The sequence below is a fragment of the Brassica napus genome, chromosome A2 (assembly GCF_020379485.1).
Source record: "Brassica napus cultivar Da-Ae chromosome A2, Da-Ae, whole genome shotgun sequence".
NCBI classification, from domain to species: Eukaryota; Viridiplantae; Streptophyta; class Magnoliopsida; order Brassicales; family Brassicaceae; genus Brassica; species Brassica napus.
Genome location: NC_063435.1, coordinates 8587235 through 8610277, shown reverse-complemented (window position 1 = coordinate 8610277; position 23043 = coordinate 8587235). Strand labels below are relative to the sequence as shown.

At 32.1% G+C, this 23043-nt stretch overlaps 3 protein-coding genes and 1 long non-coding RNA gene across 4 annotated transcripts; 1 reads left to right on the top strand and 3 right to left on the bottom strand.

Moving 5' to 3' along the window:
• Window positions 1-3032: 3032 nt before the first annotated feature.
• Window positions 3033-6019, bottom strand: LOC106391944. The gene is made up of 9 exons (XM_022701939.2): window positions 5828-6019; window positions 5320-5395; window positions 4949-5083; window positions 4721-4802; window positions 4437-4605; window positions 4208-4344; window positions 3869-4121; window positions 3731-3794; window positions 3033-3648 (listed from the first exon to the last, which is right to left on the bottom strand). Exons 1-9 carry the CDS (start codon window positions 6002-6004, stop codon window positions 3236-3238), a joined length of 1506 nt encoding a protein of 501 aa, XP_022557660.2. The 5' UTR covers window positions 6005-6019; the 3' UTR covers window positions 3033-3235.
• A 2809-nt stretch (window positions 6020-8828) lies between these two features.
• LOC106419559 (putative F-box protein At2g19630) lies at window positions 8829-10378 on the bottom strand. Its single transcript, XM_013860377.3, has one exon. The coding sequence runs from the start codon at window positions 10167-10169 to the stop codon at window positions 8973-8975; it is 1197 nt and encodes a 398-aa protein (XP_013715831.2). The 5' UTR covers window positions 10170-10378; the 3' UTR covers window positions 8829-8972.
• A 5469-nt stretch (window positions 10379-15847) lies between these two features.
• Window positions 15848-18290, bottom strand: LOC106419553 (F-box protein DOR-like). Its single transcript, XM_013860365.3, has one exon. It carries the CDS (start codon window positions 17932-17934, stop codon window positions 16726-16728), a length of 1209 nt encoding a protein of 402 aa, XP_013715819.2. The 5' UTR covers window positions 17935-18290; the 3' UTR covers window positions 15848-16725.
• Window positions 18291-19878: 1588 nt separating this feature from the next.
• Window positions 19879-22814, top strand: LOC106419546. Its single transcript, XR_001283847.3, has 2 exons — window positions 19879-22112; window positions 22369-22814. It is a non-coding gene; the product is annotated as an uncharacterized LOC106419546 (long non-coding RNA).
• The last annotated feature ends 229 nt before the right edge of the window (window positions 22815-23043 follow it).

Sequence of the window (23043 nt, the reverse complement as noted above, 5' to 3'; positions counted from 1 at the left end):
CTAATATTTTATTAAATAATATTTGTTTTAAGCAATAAATATATAATACAATAATTTTTTGTAGATCCAAAATGGTACGTCTAACCACATGGGACAACGAGGCGGCTAATTTCAGGGAGTTAAATCGCATATCTACCAGGAAAAACCAAATCGTAATCATCACAAGTATCATTCCAAGATTACATGAAGGTAATAAACTAAACAAAAAGTTTATGTCAAACTAAATGCTTACAAATATTACACTTATACAGGAAAACTATCACTCACAACCACTTGAGGATCGCACTTTTACTTTGACACCGACATTGATATCATACAACGCTTCTAAAAGACGAATAAACTGCTATCCTAAGCCTGATAGCAAACAACACCACTCAATACTCAAAAATACTATTTTCTCCTATGAAATTTGTTTGCTCAACACAATATATTATTCAAACTTACTTTTGTTTAGAAAAGAAAAACTGATCACCGCATCACATTCAAACAAAAACTCTATGGTTAAATCTACAACACACAAAATTAACAAACACTTTCTTAAACTAAAAACTACTAATCAAAAATATAAATTTTCTTAACTTGAACATGTTATCCGCGCGTAGCGCGGACACCGAATCTAGTTCAATCTAATTATCTCTTTATATAATTGTATCTATTAATTAATTATCCCAACTTTATCACTTACAATTGACATTTAAAGCTTATGATGTGATGTGATTAATGTTTGCTTAAAATTACATATCAGTTTTCATGTCACTGCTACATATATAATAATTAATTAATATTTTATTTTCAATTTTGAATTATGTTATAATTTATACGTATGATTTGTTATAAATAATATTATATTATTTTCATTAGACATCCATGTTACCTAGAAGACATTAAGCTTTTAAAAAGAAGTTTTTTCAACTCAGACATTGTTCATGTACCCCGGACGGAGAACCTACAAGCGGGTAGCTTAGCACTGCGTGCTAGAAAACAACCATTTTTCGTCGTTTATATGGATGCGAAATTAACAATTTGGTTTACAGAGTAAACATGAATTTGTAAATATTTGTTGCCAAAAAAAAAAAAATTAGACATTTGTGTTTGAAAATATAATGTAAAATCGGTTTGGTTATTCTTTGGATATATTAGATTGCATCTAATTCTCTAAATTCGACCATGTTTAAATCTTGATTACCTCTGCTATTTTCATTTAGTTAGTTGTTGTTTTAGATTTCTACATATAATTTAGATTGGGTATAATGTCATTTATTACTGTTTGAAAATCAAATAAAGAAATAAATTGTTGATAATTCAAAAATATTCATTCCAAGATGAAATACAAAAAGTTTGATACAAAGGCAGATGGATAACATAAAACCTCCGGAAACAAAAACCTAAAAACATGCGACCAGAACCCATAAATCGGACAATTTACGACCAAAACATAAACAAGAAATAGAACCATAAATCGCAACTAAATGCACAACAAACTAAACCATCAACAAAATTACACAAACCATAGGATAATTCAGTGCAATAAACCTTATAAATAGCAGAAAGCAGTGAACTGGATATTTTGATACTGTCCATTGTTAAAAAAGAAAGGATATCTTGATACCGTCCTCGACCAGCCAAACAAAACCATCCACTTCTAGAACCCAAAACACTACATCTTCTCAATCCGAATCTATTGTTGCCGCCTATGACCTACCAGACAATACCATCCCTCACTTGAACCCAAGAACCAAGATTTCATAACCCGACAAGAAAGATAGCTTCCAGACAACCTTTGGATACGCTTGAACTCTCTGGCCACTTTACGCCTATATAGAAGCCCACCATAAACCTTCTTACAATCAAGCCCCATCAATTGAAACCCAATACTGATACAAACCTTAACAACCAAACTGACGAGAGCTCACTGCAACCACCACAACATGAAGATAAAACTGCAACTGAAACTTCACCGCAAAATAAGGACAGGATCAATGAGCTACCCGAGGATCTGCTTCTTCAGATATTGTCTTTCATTCCAACAAAAATGTCATAGCCACCAGTATTTTGTCTAAACGATGGCGCTCTCTTTATAAAGGATGCGGAAGAATCTCAAGTTTTGTTAGTGTCACAAATGATCTCGAGAGATTTTCAGATAATGTACGCAGGTGTTTGGTCTCACATAACGTTCTGATTTGTCTCAAGACGATGAATATGTTGTTAATCCTCTATAATGTACGTTCTGATTTTCAGATAATGTACGCAGGTGTTTGGTCTCACTTAACGTTCTGATTTGTCTCAAGACGATGAATATGTGAAGACTTTCAGTATTGATGTGCCATTCTTGTAGAGTGTTAACAATTCTGAAAATGAAAATTTTGAAGATTATTCAGTCTGTGATAAGTTTCCTACTGGCAGCATTTCCTATCAGATTGTGTGTATGGAGCTACAAAGATATTGTTATAAGTTTTAACGGACACAAGAAGATACAGCTAAACTTGTTCAACTAGACCCAATTTTTATGTCTTTGCATGTCAAAACAGCAATTGGTCGAAACTCGAAACTTAAGGATCCAGCATTCAAGTCTAAGAAGTGATAACAAAGTCAAAAATATTAAAAGCCATCAAATAAAGGTCAGCAAACCAATACAGGAGTGAGTAACCATGACATGAGACTCGCAGACATTTTTAACAAAATAGGTATTTCAAGCTCTGCACAGAAGTGCACACGAAAAGACAATATGTAAGAAGCAGAGAGAGCTACAACAATGAAGACACACACATACCTGCAAGTTTGTCCAACGTAAAAATAAACTCCTTAGGATCTTTTTTTGGTTTCTTCCTCGGAGGAAGACACGTGATAACCCATTCTGATAAGAGTTCTGCTTACCTTCTCTATCTCATCTGCCTAATTGTTCTGTCACGTTTTCAACTGCAGCCACAGGTACAGTCGAATGAGTCTTGATTTGAACCATTTTTCCGGATTCGATCAGCGGATAATAACATTTTCTTTTGGTATTCATATACTAATTGTAGAACAGAGAGAAGTAAATGAATAATAAACCTCCACATTAAAATAACCGTTACAAAATGAAACCTCCCTTGAATAAAAACCGTGCATGATAAGCACTGTGGTTTCAAAAAGGACAAAATGGCTTCCCTAAACCATACAATACAGATCCTACAAGTCACTCACTAATTCATCTTCTGCTGCTAAAATCTATAACGATCAATCAGCCTGCTCTCTCTCTCTACCTCAAATTTTGATCATACTGAGAGTAGTAATACCTTCTTTCTGATTCCGAGCCAGGGCTTCTTGCTATTGAACCAAACCCGTGATCATATCTAATGCCACCGTACCTTGGAGGATAACTAGAAGAAAGTTCAACACCTGGAGGTCCCATTACGCCTCTGTAATGCTGATCATGATTGTAACCATGCCCTGTGTTCTTCCTCTGTTGCCATAACCACACATCTGCGTTCTCCGGGATAGGCGCGTTAATACCAGGAAACTCAACTGTCATTTTCATTTGCGGCGGCTCTGAAGAGCTTGCGGCTACTTCCAATATCTCACCGTCCTCAGCCTTTACCTCTCCTTCTTCTGGTGGTTCAGTCTCTTCCTCATCAAATATAGTGATTCCAGAGAGATGATCCGCTTCCACAGCTACAGATAGAGAGAGAAGAGACGACTAACGCGTGAACAAAGATGTTATCATGGTGAATGTGCTGATGGCTCAGAAGCTTACCTAGATATCCTGGTGGATATCCAATCTCTCGCATCCTGTGAAGCCAAGGAGGAGGGTCCAGTTCCTGGACAAGACAATCTTTTTGCTTAATCAGAAAGCTCAATTTTCCTTGGTGTAGTGAAAGGTTTGAAGATTTACCCCAAGACCAAGAACCTGACGAGTCTCTGGATCAAGTGAGCCAGGCTTCAAGCCATCATATTTTCCACCTTGAGCGCTCTTATAATACCGAGACGGTATTAGACGAGAACTTTGATTTCTTTTGCTTTTATGCTGTCTCCGTGCAATGTTAACCGCTGATCGATCAAAAGGCTTTGGACATTCTCTCATTGAATGACTGTATGCGCCACAGTTGAAGCAACGTGGAGGATCATCATCAATAATCTCAAAGCCTCTGGAAGAATAAAAGACAAGTAGTTTTCAAGACAATGCACAAGATAAATACTTAAGTATGTCACAAGAAATGAGATTAGTGTGTACCCTTCCACGTTACTTGAGCCAGCGGTTGAATCTAAACCAATTGCGAATTTCCGGTTATAGAGAGGAGTAGTGCTGCTTTCCACTGGAACAAACTCCTTCAAAGAATCCTGACCAGTTTTGCAGTCGAACCAAAATGACTGCAAATGCAAGAAGAATGTATCTATCAGTAAGGATTATTGGGGGAAAAAGTTCAAAGCTTCTATATGCTTATGGCGATATTTTCACTCACCACAGATGATGTCTTCTGCAATCCGACACGCAAAGCAGGAAAATATGTGTCCTCACCAGATTCCAGTGCTGGTTCTTGATCCTGATCAGATTGGCAAAGAAGAGAAGTTTGTTCTGCTTCCCATTCTGACCATTGCTGTAATAAAATTTCTAGCTTCTGCTTGCTAGCTCTGTAAGGTGAAGGACAGCAAGAATTAATACAAAAACACCAACAATTATTATCAAGACAGCCATGTTGTTGAGAGTTACTAGTGGTCAAGTTTAAGAGTCTTCGTTTCAGCAAACCTTGTTAAGTGTTTATAAGTAACATGAACTGAAGGTTGATTTTCTTCAGAGGTTGTTCTGGCTCTTTTAACACCACTTTTAGCTGATACATGGAATTAGGGAAAAGAAAAGAAAACGTAACCACATCCATTAAAGTCTCAAAGCAAAACCGACAATATGAATATAATCAAATCCCATGTCAATCCTAAAGTGTTCTTGAATCATTAAATAAAACCAAAAAAAGGATACAACTAACATCCACTTTCACGGTTTCAGCACCGACAGTGACAGCATCCTTAACCTCTGCTATCGATGTATCCCTTGAAAACTGGCCAGAGACATTTCTGAAATCATCTTCTGTTAGATCCATGTCTTCCTCCATGTCTGACAGATTTAAGAATCACAACAAAACCCAAAAGCTCTTCTTCGTTATTTGAAACTAAGACAATCAAATAATAAAAAAAAAACTAAACAAAGCTCAAAGCTTTTCCCTTGGTTGAAAACAGAAAAAACCCTCCAAAAACGAGACCTCATCCTAACTTAATACTATAACATAAATAATTTCCTGAATGAGTAAAACAGAAAGAATGTGCCTTTTATATAAAAGAATGGACCTTTACCAGAATTGTGTTCATCTCTCTGTCCTTCTAAACCAGAGAAGCTTGTAGCTGCCGCCATCTTTTTTAATATTAAATCCTGAAGAGTTTCAAAAAAGCAATGAGCAAACAAAATACAAAATAACATGTAATAATTTTAATTCTAAAGACTCCAAACAACATTTAGCTAAGGTAAACAGAAAGAATTATCAAGAAACCACTTCTCAGTCTACACAAGATCCAGCTTCTTCTTCTTAAGCGAACAAGTCAACTCAATAGCAGCTCATACTATTTCCCCAAAACCCAGTGAAAAGAAAAAGTAAAAATTCAAGCAGCAAGACTCAAAATTGGTTCACTGAAAACACTTCAGGGTTGAAGAACTGGCAAGAAACACAGCCCAAGAATCTCCACAAAACTAGTAAAACCCAACTCGAATCTGAAGGGGAATATGAAACGACACGAAGCTCACAATTTTTTTTTGCTTTACAGTAAAAAATTCAGAGGTAAAAGGTTAGAGGAAGAAAGGCTTCACCTTTGTCAACGGGAAACGAAAGTGTGGCAGTGAAGAAGAAGAAGGAGGAGGAGAATGGCGATGAATCAATGATAGATCTATGGGGGAGGAGGATTCAAAAGAGAGCCTTTTATTTTTCCGCCTAAGAATATCATCCGATACGACCAAGTTCACTAAAAGCCCATCTGGCCCAAACATGACGGGCTCCTCTATATCAACAAAAATTACGGAACTCGAAAAACCTTAATACTGACAAAGAAAATTTTCAATAAGTGGAAAGTGAATTCTAGTTGATTATTTACAAAATCAACATTATCATATTATTAAATTATATGATAATACCATTTTAAAAATTTTAATTAATAGCAATAAATATCTCAATGATTAATAGTTATGTTGCAAATAAAGTTATACTATAATTTGTTTTATAACATTATAAGACGTCAATCTATTATTAAAACGTACTGAAAAATAAGTTAAATATTTATAATAAGAACTAAAGTATTTTTAATAAATTTTAGTTACTTTCACATTTTAATAATTAGTTTAATTATTGATATTTATCTTTTCTTATAACAAAGTGAATATCATATAAAATATTTTACTCAATTTAATATGTATTCCATTATTCCACAAATTTTAAAAAAATTCACAGCTTAATTAATTTTTCGCAGATTAACTATTTTTTCGATTCCACAAATAAGCGATGTTTACCATCGCACCAAATTAATTTCGTTGAAAATCATTGGTAACCGCGAAATCGTAAATATGTGAGTATGTAAAAAATTCTTGGAAATCCAACCGGTAATATCTCAAATGACATATTATTGATTGAGTTTCCAAAATTTTTACATAGTTTTAATTAAATAACATTTGTTATATATACATACATCAATATGTAAATTTAAAACCTGGTAAAAAAATCCCATTGAAGTTGATCTGAGAGTTCGCGGTTTAGTTCCACATAGAAAGGAATAGAATAGTATATTTATCCCACTCTGTTTTTTCAAATATTTAATTTGCAAACTTATATGTATATACCTAATTAACTTATCTTCTATGTATATTGAAGCAATTAATCATTTGTATTTTTTTATTATATTTTATTTAATTAAATAATTTACATTAAATTAATTAATTAAAATAATTCAAATTAGATTACTATCCCATCATATTTTTTTACCTATACATAACAATACAAATCATTTTTGAGTATCAAACAAATAAATTAGTTTCAGGGGTTATTGCGTTACTAGAATTTTTTTTGTAGTCTGAAGTATTAATTTTTAAACATTTAGATTGAAAGTAATAATTTTGCCAATCCAATACTATTGAAACAGAAACATATTTTTGGATTTAACATTTAGCCACATGTGATACTTTAAAAATTAGATCTTTATATTAATTATGCACTACGTTATTTTGACTAACAAATTAATTATTATCAAATATACACTTTATCATCTAACCTAACAACTTATTTAGTCAACTAGGTGTTTTGTCCGTATTTGCGAACTTAATAGTTTTAGTAAAATTTGTAAATAGATATATTATCAATTCAAAAACCATTTGACTAAATTATTTTCATGCTTTTGAAATATTTTAACATTAATTTTTCATATAAAAATAAGTTTTTTTATTTTAATAAAATATCTTTTATTACATAAAATAAACTAAAACATTCATATATACATGAATTTATATTTATTTATAAAATATTATGATGTAAAATAATTTTGGAGAACATAATATATATAATATTTTTAGATAATGATGCTTATCAAATTAATGAAATTATTTTTTTATTTATGGATAATTATATATTAACAAATTTAACCTAATTCTTTATTAAAGGTAATAAAACTTTAAATTTTCTAAATTTTAACGTGAGACTGAAAAAATTGTTTCGCAAATATATTTTAAATACTTTGAATTATTTACCAACTTTTTCAGAAATTATCGCAATGAGTGATTTTAATTTTTCTGAATGATTATCTTACAAAATATGATGATTCATTCTATCTTATGTGACATACATATATATATATATATACATATTTGATTAAAAATTTCAAGATAATTATAAATTGCCAGCTAAAATAATACTTTAATATTAATAAACCAAATATGATAAAAACATATATATAATACTAAAGTAAATATAAAATAAATATAACTATGATAATTTTCTAATTTTTCTCCTGATAATGATAAATTATCAGTTAAATCACTAAAATTATTTATTAAAATTAATAATTGAGAATAAATTATGATTAAACCTAAAATTATAGAAAATATGACAAGTGAGCAAATTTACTTCTCATATAGATCGATTAGTACAACATAATTATATACCTTCTACGTTGTTCAACATAACCCTATTATTTTTTGAGAAATTGCCACAAATACAATGCACACTACCTACCCTTCCGTCTGGTTTCTTTTTCCAAGCACTGAGCTAACATTTTAAGATAGCTCCAATAAACTGAATTAGCTCCAACACCATTTTCAATCTGTTTTCTTCTTGATAATTAAACGTTATAACTTTCTCTTGGATCTACGACTCTCCTCTCTGATTTAGCGTTGAAATACCTCATGTTAGACATCTCTATTTCGGATTAGTACTTGACGGGTTGACAATAACAAGGGTTCCTATCACCCCTGGAAGAAACTGCCACAACGAGGTGGCTTCTTAGAACTCATATGATGTTAGAATTGGAAACATAAACGAACGCAACTTCACTTATATTACTTGATAAATTTTCATGCAACACACTAAACAACTGTAACTTCGTTTCTCTTATTTAATGTAGCAGAGAAACAAACACAACACATACTTGGGACAAAAAGATTAACAGGAATGCCAGAGATAAAAGAGGCACAATTCATTTATCTGAGGTGAAACAGATTGGTGTGGACACTTAACTTATCTAGTTCAGCCCAAATGTAGTGTCAATGTGGTCTTTTACCAGTGAATGAATAATATAGAGCTCATAAACACAGCTTACTCCTGAAGAAAAGATTTCAAAAGGCTAAACTGTAAACACAGAGATTGATTCAGTCTCCACCATCACACAAACAAAAAAAGAGAGAATAGTCATTAAATAGCATAAGGAGAAGTAAAGTCCCATGACCTTGTAGTATAAAGTCTTAGAGTTATAAAGTCCTAAATATATTGCAAAAGCTTCACGTCCTCTACATGGTTTAGAGAGAGGCGAATTTTACAATGCCTAAACGAATCCATTCCTTGGATTTCAACTCTTCTGATTGTATTGCTCTCAATGTTGTAGTAGTAAACATAGAAACTGTAAGGCTCGGATAAATAGCGCGGCGACAACACGATTTCATCTGTACCAGTCACTCCAACAAAGTATAAACTGTCCTCAGTAACTATATTCTTCCACAGCGGGGGCAGCGAAATGGATATATGCTTCGACCATTCATGTTTATCAGCATCTACTAAAACCCACAACTCAAAACATTTTGTTTCTCCGGTAACTTCGGCATACCCTTCAGACAAAAGGGCACCTAATGTACCCTTGTAGTTAACAAGAGTTGATAGACTCCATAGTAACATCTCCTTAGCTTTATTAATAACTTTGAACTTCTCAGACCTAACATCAAAGCAAATTATGCTAATAGCCCTTGGAGGTCTACTGACACCAGCTAAATAATATATAACACCATTGACGCATATACCATCATGTTGAACATAAGAATGGGATATGCAACATTTGATCATTCTCCAAGACATCTTTTTCTTAGTCCCTAAAGTCATAACTTGATACTCTTCACAATTTCTATGAGTCGTTGTGGACAATATCTTGAATTGTTTATCAATTGGATCAAACCCAAGAAAGCTAGCAACGATAACATTCTTGGTCTTCACGTGGGGTAAAGTTAAGAATTGTCTTGTGCTAGGGTTACATATCACCGGCTCTGTTTTATGATTCTTCCCAATATGTGTAAAACAGACTAAACCGCGGAGAGAACCAATATTTTTAGAGTAATGTGTACAGGGCAACCTCATAATATAATTGGCGGCTATAACACCTGGCTTTTGGACTTGAGGTATCGAGAATAACAACGACTCATTGTTTTCTACGCAAGAGATCAAGATTTGCGGACGAGCTCGAGACCTGGTGATGAACAGCTCCGTGAAATCTTCACGGCGGAGTATGGAAGCCCAAGACTTGGATATAGAGCGACATCTAGCTATCGACTTCAACGGCAACCTCAAGAGTATTTCGATGATGAGATCAAAAGGGATCGTCTCTGAGATTCCAACTGAGACCGGAGATTGCGTTTTGCGTCGGGATTTTGTCAGAGCGTCCTCAGCGGCGTGCTGCCGCCGTGTTTTCATCGCAGCAAATAGTTCTCCCAAACCCTAGATTCTCCCTTGTAAACTGAAAAGTAATGAATGATGTACATGCACATATTTCATGTTTTTAAAAAGAAAATACTTTTGGATATTAATCAATGAGTAATTAGTAAGTTATCAAATTTTTAGTTTATTATTATGTTGAAAATCGTCAAAAGATAATATTTTGATAACTTCACCGACAAACATTCGTAATACTAGATTTTTTAACCGCGCTACGCGCGGATAAGATATTATATGTATTTCTTAATTCTAAAAAATAATGTATAATATTGTATTATATTATTTAAAGAATAAAAAATAAGACTACATAACATAAATATATTTTTTATATTTTCTTTGTGGAAATCATTATGTTGTTTGATTGTTGTACTTAATTCACATATTTGCATAGATATTTGTGATAGATGAATAACTATATTTTTATTATCAGTAAATAATATATATTTATTATATAATATAAGAAAAATAGAATTATTTACTTTTTAACAAACTTGTCTCATGTTGGGGACTCGGTTAACATATCATATTCGAATGAAACATTTTTACACTTATCAATCTTCTTAACAATCAAGAAACAAATCTGAATATCAAAATTCATACGATCTCTTTGTGGAATAACTGCTCTGAAGAAATTGAATTTATGTATCAAAAAGGACTGGAAATGGATGTGCATATGTGTTATCTAAGTCAGCTTTACAAAAAACTATTTATAGTTCATATATCATTTATGTCCATCCTATTTTTTTGTCCATCATTTCTTAAACATCTTGAAATAAGTAATGCTAATTAATAATAAACTTTTTGCTCACAAAATAAAAATCAAATTTGTCTAATTATCGCTTAATTTGTCTAACTGGTATATGTATTTCTCAATTCTAAAAAAATAATGTATAATATTGTATTACATTATTTAAAAAATATAAAATATGACTACATAACATAAATATATTTTTTAAATTTTCTTTGTGAAAATCATTATGTTGTTTGATTGTTGTACTTGGTTCACATATTTGCATAGATATTTGTGATAGATGAATAACTATATTTTTATTATCAGTAAATAATATATATTGATTATATAATATAAGAAAAATAAAATTATTTACTTTTTAAACAAACTTGTCTCATATTGGAGACTCGGTTATAGACATATCATAAACGAAGGAGACATTTTTACAGTTATCAATCTTCTTAACATTGAAAAAACAAATCTACATATCAAAACAATATCTCATACGATCTACTTGTGGAATAACTACTCTGAAGAAATTGAATTTAGGCATCAAAAATGACTGAAAATGGATGTGCAGATATGTTATCTAAGTCTGCATCACAAAGTACTATTCATAGTTATCATTAATGTCTATCCTATTTTTTTGTCCACCATTTCTTAAACATCTTGAAATAACTGATGCTAATTAATAATAAACTTTTTGCTGGAAAAAAAATCAAATTTGTCTAATTATCGCTTAAATATTTTATTAATATGGTCTAAGAAGCTTTTAAGTGATATCATAGTTTAATTTATTAGTTTTTTTGTTAATTTTTAGAGATTTTTGTATTTAAGATTTTTTTTCATATTAAGCTTCTATTTCTTTCACAGAATTGATATATATATATATATATATATATATATATATATATATATATCATAAAAATTACCATCAAATCAGTTTTACTTATTTATTATTTTGTTTTAACGAAAATACATTTTTTAAATAATTTAATTTAAAATAAAATTATATATTAATTTGCTGTATTTTAACAATTTCATTGATTTAATTAATTTGCTTTGGTGGATAACTTAAAAAGTTTTCATATGAATCGGGGAAAGCAAGCTTATGTTGTTATATTATATTTATTTTGTGTATATAGAATCTATATATAATGCTAGTGTAATAAAGAAAGAACATTATTTTTTTGTAACTTCAAAAAGATACATTATTACAATTTAAAATGAATCAAAATTGAATAAAATGGTAATTAAATATTTGTAAATCTAATTGTTTAGTTGGATTCTCATGAAAAAAAAATCGATTGATTAAACAAATGTTTGAAAATTTGTTGTGGTAATGTTTTGTCTATAAATTATAAAATTTATTGAATTAATATATTTAATTATTGCATCCTTAAATAATATTTTATTAAGACATTAGAAAAATATGTTTTGAGTTGTTTTGTCAAATTGTACAAAAATCTATGCTTTTTCATATTTGTAACTTCAAAAAGATACATTATGACAATTTGAAATTAATCAAAATTGAATAAAATGGTAATTAAATATTTGTAAATCTAATTATTTTTTATCTTGTTTAGTTGGATTCTCATGAAAAAAAATCGATAGGTTAAACAAATGTTTCAAAATTTGTTGTGTTATTGTTTTGTCTATAAATTACAAAATTTATTGAATTAATATATTTAATTATTGCACCCTTAAATAATATTTTATTAAGACATTAAAGAAGTATGTTATGAGTTGTTTTGTCAAAATTTTACAAAAATCTATGCTTTTTCATATTTGTCACGAAAATTTATATGTTAAACTTACTTTTACAAAATTCTTAACTTTGTCACGAAAACAAAAATCTATGTTTTTTCATATTTGTCAACGTTCTCACACTTTCTAAGAATATATTAGCTTAGTCACTTATTTTTTTTTTTTTACAAAACAAAGTATCAGAGTTTTGAAAGTTGAATTCATATTATTGTAAATGTACATAAGAGTTTGTGATTATATACTTAGTGGTTCTTGTATATGTGTCCAAGAAAGTTTCAATGGCTTAGTGGTAAATGTCCTATATATATATCATACTAACCCGGGTTCGATTCTCACCTTTGCATTGTTTTTTTATTTTTTACGAAAAATAAATGAGATGACATGGCAATTTTGGATTCTCTGATTGGTTGATTTTTCTATCCTATGTGGACACCCTCTCCATGGCTTATATCCCCCTTTTAGTATAGTATAGATGTCAAAATACTATCACCGGGACCATAATTTTGATTGTTAAATTTTAATTAATTTATTTTAATTTTATATCCCTTATAGTTTATTTTTATTAATTTTATTTTATATTATTTTATTAATTAAAATAATTATAATTATAAATAAATAATACCAATTATTTTTGATGTATCAAAAACAAATTAGTTTTAGAGGTTATTGTGTTAAAAGAATTATTTTTGTAGTCAGAAGAACTATTAGCTTTTAAAGATACAGATTGAAAGTAACAATTTTGTCATTTCAATACTATTGAACCTAACATTTAATCGTTGATTTATCAGACTCATCCGAAAATTGAGAGTCTCTTGAGAATGACTGAGATCCGCCTGTCACTTGATCTCATAGTTGACGCAAAAAAAAAATTATATAAATAGAATTAAAAATTTTAATCCTAAAAATTCATAATCTGAATAGATTTGAACCAAATCCAAACGGATACTCAAATCCCCATTCTAGTAATTACATTTTTCGTCTATTATGTCTTTGTTTGTGTATGCGATTTTTGCTTGGGTTTATATACTTGGTGGTTTAAACGGTAGATTTAAAGCATCTCAAATACAAGCGAGGTGCATGGTTTTTGATCTGACCGTCTCCGTCCCTCTGTTGAAGCCCGAGACCCGGATCTACTTGGTTGACGGTGTGATTTGTTCCCTTCTCTTGGTGTCATTAAGTGTGGGTGAAGCTATTTTGTGACGAGTTGGTATCAGCTTGAAGTTCTGTTTATGTTTGGTTCTTGCTATTATAGTCTCTTCGTCTCAACCTAAGCTCGTTATTTGGGTTCTCGCTTGTGTGATGTGTGTTCGTTGTGGAGATATCTACTAGATATTTCATTGGTACTCTCAGGATATGGGTATGGTTTCTAGACGAAGCAGTTTACTTGTTCTTCAGTTCTTCTCTTGCGAAGAGATGGACAGTCAGATCACTTGGCTGTCTTGCGAGTGCACGTGTAAGAACTGGTGGTCTTCTTTGGCGTTTTCTCAAGTAACGTTTCAAGTTCTTTGGTTCTTGTACCTTAGCTTTAGTGAGGGATTTTGGTCATGCAAGTTTCGGATGGATAATAGTTGCTTGAGTTGATATAGATTTGAGCTTGCGATTGTTTCTGTTGTTGTTGTTCTAGTTTGGCTTGGTGATGTTTCCTTCAGGGTTGGGATCGCTCAAGACATTTGCTCCTTAGTTCAGCTTCAGTGTTATCGTGTGCTATAGAAAGGTAGGAGTAATTATTGGATCATCTGATCAAAAGAAACTCAGGCTGGCTGGTGGGAGATGGAAAGCATATCGACCTATGGCAGGACCCTTGGCTGAGCACGACAAAAGTGGAACAACTTATGGGACCAGCTCCCGAAAACTCTCAAACTTGCAAAGTCTCAACTCTGTTCCTTCCTAATTCGACAGATTGGGACTTAAGGAAAATTAGAGAAATCTGCCCAGACGCAGAAGAACAGATTCTACAGATTAAAACAAGCAAGAAAGGAGCTGAGGACAAGTTGTGCTGGATGGGAACAAAGGATGGTGAGTATTCCACTAAGTCAGGATATTATGCTGCTTTTAAAGAAGCAAACAATCCAGACTGGGAGATGGAGGGGAACTGGAATCAGGAAGTGTGGAACTTACAAACCTCACCAAAGATCAAAATGCTCATTTGGAAGGCACTGAGAGGAGCACTCCCGGTGGGCACCACGCTGCAAGAGAGACACATGCCTATCGACGCCCGGTGTAAACGCTGTGGTAACCCTGAATCTATCATTCATCTTTTCTTTCAATGTGAGTTTGCAAAAGCACTTTGGAACTCTGCTCCTTTCACGGGAGACATTGATCTTAGCGGAATGGTAGATTTAAGAGAGACTTGGAACCTCATAAGGTCGAAACCTTGCTTGCCACCAACGGGTATCTCAAGAGGCCACCTAGCTCCATGGATTATGTGGGAAGTCTGGACTGCAAGAAACAAGCTCATGTTCTCCAACCTGATATTGAAAACAGAGGATTCTCTGTCTAGAGCAATTATGATGGCACGCGAGTGGCAAGACGGACAGGTCACAACGGAGAAGACGAAACGGATGAGTAGACCACATCCTCAGGCTACCTTTCAGACCACCCTTAAAACGGATGCGGCGTGGAATGCAACCTCTCGACGAGCAGGAATGGGCTGGACACTAACGCAAAATGATGAAACCGCATCCTTCGCTGCGATTGAGAACAATGTGAGCTCACCTTTATTGGCTGAAGGACTCGCTCTAAGAGAAGCTCTCCTCAAAATCTGCAACCGTGGTATTGTGAGCTTGAGTATCCAATCGGACTCAAAAACTCTAATCAACAGCATTATCAACAGGAGCCCGGCGCCGGAGCTCTATGGTGTAGTAGCTGATATCTTATGTATTTCTGCTGCGTTTGAATCTGTTTCTTTTAGATGGATTCCTAGGGAAGAAAACACAAACGCTGATCTGCTTGCAAAGCAGGTTTTAAGTGTAAATGAGGCTTTTATGGCCTCTACCTAACTCTAAATGAATGAATGAAGTAGTGTTTCAAAAAAAAAAAAATTATTGGATCATCAGTCCCAGCTCTAGTTCCATTGTCTATCTATATATTACTTGCTTACTGTTTTAAAATTTATTGGTTGTTTTGGTTAGTATCATGGCTCTCTCTTTTAGGCTATTGTATCCAAAAATTTATACACTTCACCTTGTATCATTTTAGTGAATGAAATGAATTTTCTAGTTAAGAAAAACTACATTTTCGTCTTTAGCAATTAATTAAAGAAATTTCTCAATTTGTGTTAAAAAGTAAAAATTAATTTTCTCAACCTCTACCCCCACACACTGCCTACCCTTCCGTCTGGTTATTTTTCCAAGCACTGAACCACCATTTTAGCATAGCTCCAATAAACTCAATGAGCTCAACACCATTTTCAATCTGCTTTCTTCTTGATAATTAAAGGTTATGCTATCTCTTGGATCTACGACTCTCCTCTCTCTTTGATTTAGCGTTGGAATATCTCATGTTAGACATCTCTGTTCTGGATTAGTGTAACAAGTGTTTCTATCACCCCTCGAAGAATATACCACAACGAGTTGCTTCTTATAACTCATAAGATGCTAGAAAAAGAAGCATAAACGAACGTAACTTCACTTATGTTACTTGATAAATTTTCATGGAACACACTAAACTTCTCTTATTTAATGTAGCAGAGAAACAAAAACAACAAATACATGGGACAAAAAGACTAAGAGGGATGGCAAAGATAAAAGAGGCACAATTCATTTATCTGAGGTCAAACAGATTGGTGTAAACACTTTTCTAGATTAGCCCAAATGTAGTGTCAGTGTGGTCTTTTACCAGTGGATGATTAAATATAGAACTCATAAAACATAACCCACAAAGTGGCTTAATCATGAAGAGAAGATTTCAAAAGGCTAAATTGTAAACACAGAGATTGATACAGTCTCGACCATCCATCACAACGAAAAAAACAAAACACAGAGAAAATACATCAAATAGCATAAGGAGAAGTAAGGCCCCATGACCTGTTATAAAGTCCTAAATATATTGCAAAAGCTTCACGTCCTCTACATGGTTAAGAGAAAGGCGAATTTGACAATGCCTAAAGGCATCCATTCCTTGGATTTCAACTCTTCTGATTGCATTGCTCTCGATGTTGTAGTAGTAAACATAGAAACAGTAAGGCTCGGATACATACTTCGGTGACAACACGATTTCATCTGTGCCAGTGACTCCAACAAAGAATAAAGTGGCATTTGCAACTATGTTATTCCACAGCAGGGGCAGACATATGGATATATGCTTCGACCATTCATGTTTCTCAGCATCTACCAAAACCCACAACTGAAAACATTTAGTTTCTCCGGTAACTTCGGTAAACCCTTCTGTCAAAAGAGCACCTAGTGTGCCCTTATAGTTTACAAGAGTTGATTGACTCCATAATGCCATCTCCTCACCTCTATTAATAACTTTGAACTTCTCAGACCTAACATCAAAGCAAACTATACCGTTAGCCATTGGAGGTTCATTGAGACCAGCTACATAATATACAACACCATTGATGCATATCCCATGATTAATATGCCTAAAATAATGGGATATAGAACATTCGATCTTTCTCCAAGACATCTTTTTCTCAGTCCCTAAAGTCAGAACTTGATGCTCTTCACAATTGATATAATCCCGTGTGGTCATGGACAATATCTTGAATTGTTTACCAACTGGATCAAATCCAAGAAAAGTGTTCACGAGAGTACTCCTGGTCTTCACGTTGGGTAGAGGTAATGATTGACCAGTGCTAGGGTTACATATAACCGGCGCCGTTTTCTTGTACTTACGAAGATGTGTAAGACAGACTAAACCGCGAACCGGACCGATTATTTTAGAGGAACGTCCACAAGGGAACCTCGTATGATAATTGGCGGTTACAACATCTTGATTTTGGACCTCTTGAGGTATCGAGAATAAGAACAGCTCCTCGTTTTCTACGCAGGAGAGTAAGAGTTGCGGACGGGCACGAGACCTGGTGATGAAGAGCTCCGTGAAATCTGCGCGGCGGAGTATGGAGTCCCAGAGCTTGGATGCGCATCGACATTTCGGTATAGACTTAGGCGGCAATCTCAAGAGGACTTCGATGATGAGATCAGTTGGGATCGTCTCTGAGTTTCCGATGGAGAGCGGAGATTGTGTACTGCGTCGAGATATTGTTAGAGCGTTCTCAGCGGCGTGCTGCCGCCGTGTTTTCATGGCGGATACGATGATTTTAAACCCTAGCCTCCCGCGATTTTTGCTAGACTAAAAAATGTTACTATTTGGTATTTGTACATTTCGATGGATATTGGATTTTTTATCCGACCCGGCAGTAGGCAGATTTCTTTTTTTTATTCCATTTTTTTTTATAGGTGGTCGGTCAGTTTATAAAACATAATTAAACATGCAATTCTCTCTAATAATTTTTTTAAAAAATTTTGTCACAAAAATAGTTTTCAAAAAATAAAATGACCAAAGTAGTTTTTTTTTTTGAAAATTTTAATTTTAATTTTTAAAAATTTGAAAAAATCTCCAAAATTTAACCGTTTAACTCTAAACCCTAAGTCTTAGATTAATTAACTCTAAAGGTATAAATACATTTTTACCATTCAATAAAATTTATTTGGTTAGTTTTCTTTTTGGAAGTCCATTTTTGCGAAAATAAACTAAAAAGAACTATCTAGAAAAATTTCTCTAAATAAATTCTGAAAGTCGAATTACTGAAGTTGCAAAATAATTATATTGATAAGAAAAATAAATAAAAAAGAGTTACAGAAAATTCTTAAAACATGCTAAAAATATATCAAATTTAAAACATGGAAAAATGGACAAATATAATTTTTTTGTCAAACACAAATTATTTTATCGAATTAGCTTGAGGAGTAAAAGAACTTTAAACCCATCAAAAGCTCTTGATTTAAACAAAAGCTTGGTGATGATTGTTTTAATGGTTTTTGGATTTTAGTTTTTAGTTTTTGGATTTTGGTTTTTAGATTTTGGATTTTAGTTTTTAATTTTTGGTTTTTGATTTTGCAGTAGCTTTTAGTTTTTTGAAAATCATGAAAGGTTGCTTTAGATTTTGGTTTTTGGTTTTTGATTTTATATAAAAATATTATTAACATTTTACTCTAAAATAATAAAATATAAAATATTAGCATCAAAATACACATAAACTTATTTGATAAAATTATTTCAAAACAGAAACAATATTTACAAATAAAACTATCATAAATCTATATAAATGCAAAAACAATTTCACGAACATCATTGTAGAATTTAGATTTATAAAAACCTAAATGGTAATTTTTTTTTTTTTGAATTTTAATATATAATTATTATCATGAAAAAAATTGATTTCTACATATTTTTTATTTATTTATATGTTTAATATAATTTTAACACATTTCATGTAATATATAGGGATAATTAAGAAAATCCTATATTAATAATTTTATGAAATTTAAATATTACAAAATAAATATTCAATAACTAGATTTTAAAGTAGATTTAATTCTAGATAATTTATAATTATATTTTATAAAAAATAAAAGTATATTTTTTTTTTAAATGGTAAAATAAAAAAATTATGTAATTTTGTTACAAATTTTTTTTATGTAATTCAAATATTTTAATCTAAATAAAATATCATTTAATTAATAAAGTAGTCTTACTACATTAAAGATTTTTTTATGATTAGCAAAAATTTACTATAAATTTTGGCAAATAACACCTATAGATTATTAAAAAACATGTAAACTTTACATAAATTAAATTTAAATAATTAATTTTATTTTGTTGAAATTTTTTAAAATGTTATTGATATGTACAAATGCTTTTTACTTAGGTGATGATTGTTTGGATGATTTTTATTTTGTAATTTTAGAATTTAAATTTACATGATAGACAAAAACAATTTTGTTTATTTTTTCTTACTATTTTTGGAATAGTTATCACTAATGTATTTTTGTTGTTTATACTATATTAATGCATAGATATAGATATATTATTAATTCAGCAAAAAGAAAAAAAAAAAAGAAAACAAATCACTTACATTGCTCAAGGAACCAAGAAAATGTAGTTTTTAGTTTTTGCTAAGAAGTAAGTAATTATTTCAAAATCTAGTTTTTCTAAAATTTAGGAAATCTATTTTTCAAAAATCTTGATAGGCAAAAAAGTAACTTTTAGAAAATCAAAAACCGAAAACCATTTTAGAAACTACAAACAATCAACCTCGAACAAGTTTTATAAGCATTGGATAACTGAAATTTAAAGCACAAGCCTAATAAAGAAAATAAAAGATAAATTTTCGAAACATATGTGTCAAATGCTGAAGAACGTGTTGAGAACGATCTATGCCTATAAGAAGACCGGAAATTAAAAACTCTTACTCACTTCCTAAATATATTTGCTTGGATCCATTTGAAGTGCTCGCAATAGTCGGCTCTGAAAATAGATCGCATGGTTTCTTGGGTTCCCACCCACCCAAAAGGCGTGTAGCCTCGGTAGGTGATGGTTGATGGTACGTTTCTTTAAGCTCAAGATAAGGTGTCAAGTTTGGCTGTTAAGTTGATTTTGATGTCTGAGATCAGAGCAGAAGAGGGTCTACTAGTGGCATTGTGAACACGAGTTGCACTCTTTCCATATGACATATAGATTGAGACTTGAAGGATGGGCTTGAAGAGGAGTTTGATGGAGTCTAAAGTCTGGTCTTTAGTCCATCGTCTGATGAATTCCATACACTGGGGTGGAGGCAAAAGATGAGCATGATCTGTAAATAAAGACCATACCTTTGCTAAATAAGAGCAGTTGAAGAGCAGGTGATCACAAGTTTCAGAGGCATCACTACACAAAAAGAAATTTGTTGGAACCGTTAAACCCCAAGATACCGTTCCAAAAGATTGTTGTGTAAATATCCCTAAATAGACAAGGTATCTGACGATGGTTCTATGTCTCCTATTTTCCAGAAACAGTAATCCTCAGCCTCGTAGGATTATATTTATATGTGTGTGGCTGAAGGCAGACACTATTACTAATGTATGAGAGTGATAATGGTAACCACCAACTATTGTTTGAGATAGCTTCTGATACGTGGATTTTAGTGGCAGACTTGTAAGGCGAGGACCTCTCTCTATCTCAGGTGATTTCAATAAAGGGTCCCAACAAAGTCCAGTTGTCATGCCAAAAGCTCGCACTGATATCCGATCTAACTTCACAAATTAAAAATTGCCTAGTCACTGATCTAAACTTGAATAGTTCTGACATATTCAACTCCCATCCCTATTAACCAGCACTTCCCAAAAATTATCGGTTCTAATGAGATTTCGACGCATACAGGAGACCCATAGAGAGCTTGTTAATGTAAAGATAAGCCAGATACGTTTGACAAATAAGACCTTATTCCAATCGTTCCAGTCCTTCATCTATAGTTTTTCTTAGGGTTACCCTTTTTCTTATTGTTTGAACTTGACTAACTACTTAATTTATGAGCTTAGATTTTTTCTCGCACCCAAATGGTGTTCAATGAAATGTCTGAAAATACTTAGATGAGCAAAGTAACTTAACAGAGTTGATGTTAGGGACCTTTGTGAACTTATCAAAATTTGTTCTTTAATCCATGTTTAACTATTGATAGACATAGTGATTGGGGCCACGAGGGTGTAAAGATTATAGAACTGGGTTTTGAGTTCTAGAATGGTATTTAATTGATTCTTTGATAAGTTCCCCAACCCTTTTTATTCATAGATTTACATCGTTGATTTGCTTTCTTGCCTTTATTTCAATCACATTCAAAACCAAGATAATTTTAGTGTCTTCTAGCTTCATTCGAACTTGAGAATTGAAATGTGTACCTGGTTTACGTGGATTCTTTCCCGATCTTAGCTATTGTGGATTGTTGTGTATTTGCAGTACTGAATTTAAGGTTAAGATTCTGAGCTATCAAGAAAGAAAACAAATTTCTAAAATCATCCTGGTGACAAAAAATCTTTACAAAAAAAAAAAAAAACTTATTCTATTTTATTTGATCTTTCTCTCTTTCGCATTCACCTCTAGAAGTGAGGATAAAAAAATACATGTGGTGACAAAAAAAGGAAGATACATAATGTACCAAATAAATTAAAATAAAGCATAACTCCCAAAGAACTATGATTTGGTGATGCCTCAAAATCTGAATCTTGGACAAATCAAACCATCGTACCCAAATACTAACCATACATAATTTCCTGTTTATTAAAAAAAGAGTATTAGTTAAAGACTGAAAAAAGGGTCACGAGACTCACATATTCACAAGCTTTGACATCAGCCTCCCACCACAAGTACACACATATATATAGGTATGCTCCCCTGTATTCTCCATTTTCATCTTCTCTAATATCTCCAAGTCACACTTCAACAAGGTTCAATATTTCTCTACTATCTTTTCTCTCTTGTCTCTTTTTCCATTAAATCATTGCATGTATGTAGATGTACACATATTCGTATATCACATACTCTTAAAGGAAAAAAATAGTCTCTTGCCTCTCTTTCCCTTAAATCTTGTATTAAGTTATTGAATCAAAACCAAGCACATAAATCTATGATTAATTATTGGAAAAAAAAATCTAGGATTAATTTCTGCAATTTAAAAAATCTATTTTTTTCCAAATATATCAGATGGTGGTAAGGATGAGATTGGGTAAGATTGTGGAAGACTTGAAGGTGAAGATAAAGACAAGTCTAAGGATGAGGAAGAGATCATCATTATCATCATCATCATCATCTTCCTCTTCCTCAACTTCATCATCATCATCCTATGAGAAGATAGAGAAGAGTGACAGTATGAGATTTGAGTTAAGAAGCAGAAAGGCACAAAAAATTATCCAGCAAACTCTTCAAGTTGCCGACTCTCCCACCTCAAGAACTTATGCTTTCTGATTTCATATTTTTGCCATCCAAAACATATTCATACATACATATGAATTTGCGTGTACGCATCTGTTTATACATATCTAAAATATTGTAGGTACGTGTATGTATGGGTAAAAGGTTATATATGGATGATGTAATGTGATGGATCTCATCTTGGCTAATGGATAATTATTAGGTGAGTTCAACATTAATGGTCATTAATAAGTGTCCTCACAGCACTAATCATTAATAATTGTCCTCACTAATCTTTGGCTTAAGAAAAATATTTTTGTGGTTTCTATTCTTCTTAAGATTAAGAAATTCCATTTTGGAATATTTTATAACGTTACCATGGTATTTGAATATCTTTATATTCTTAACCTTATAGAAAATACTAAAATAAAGAATAACAATTTTTTTATCAGCCAAGTTGACTTTCTC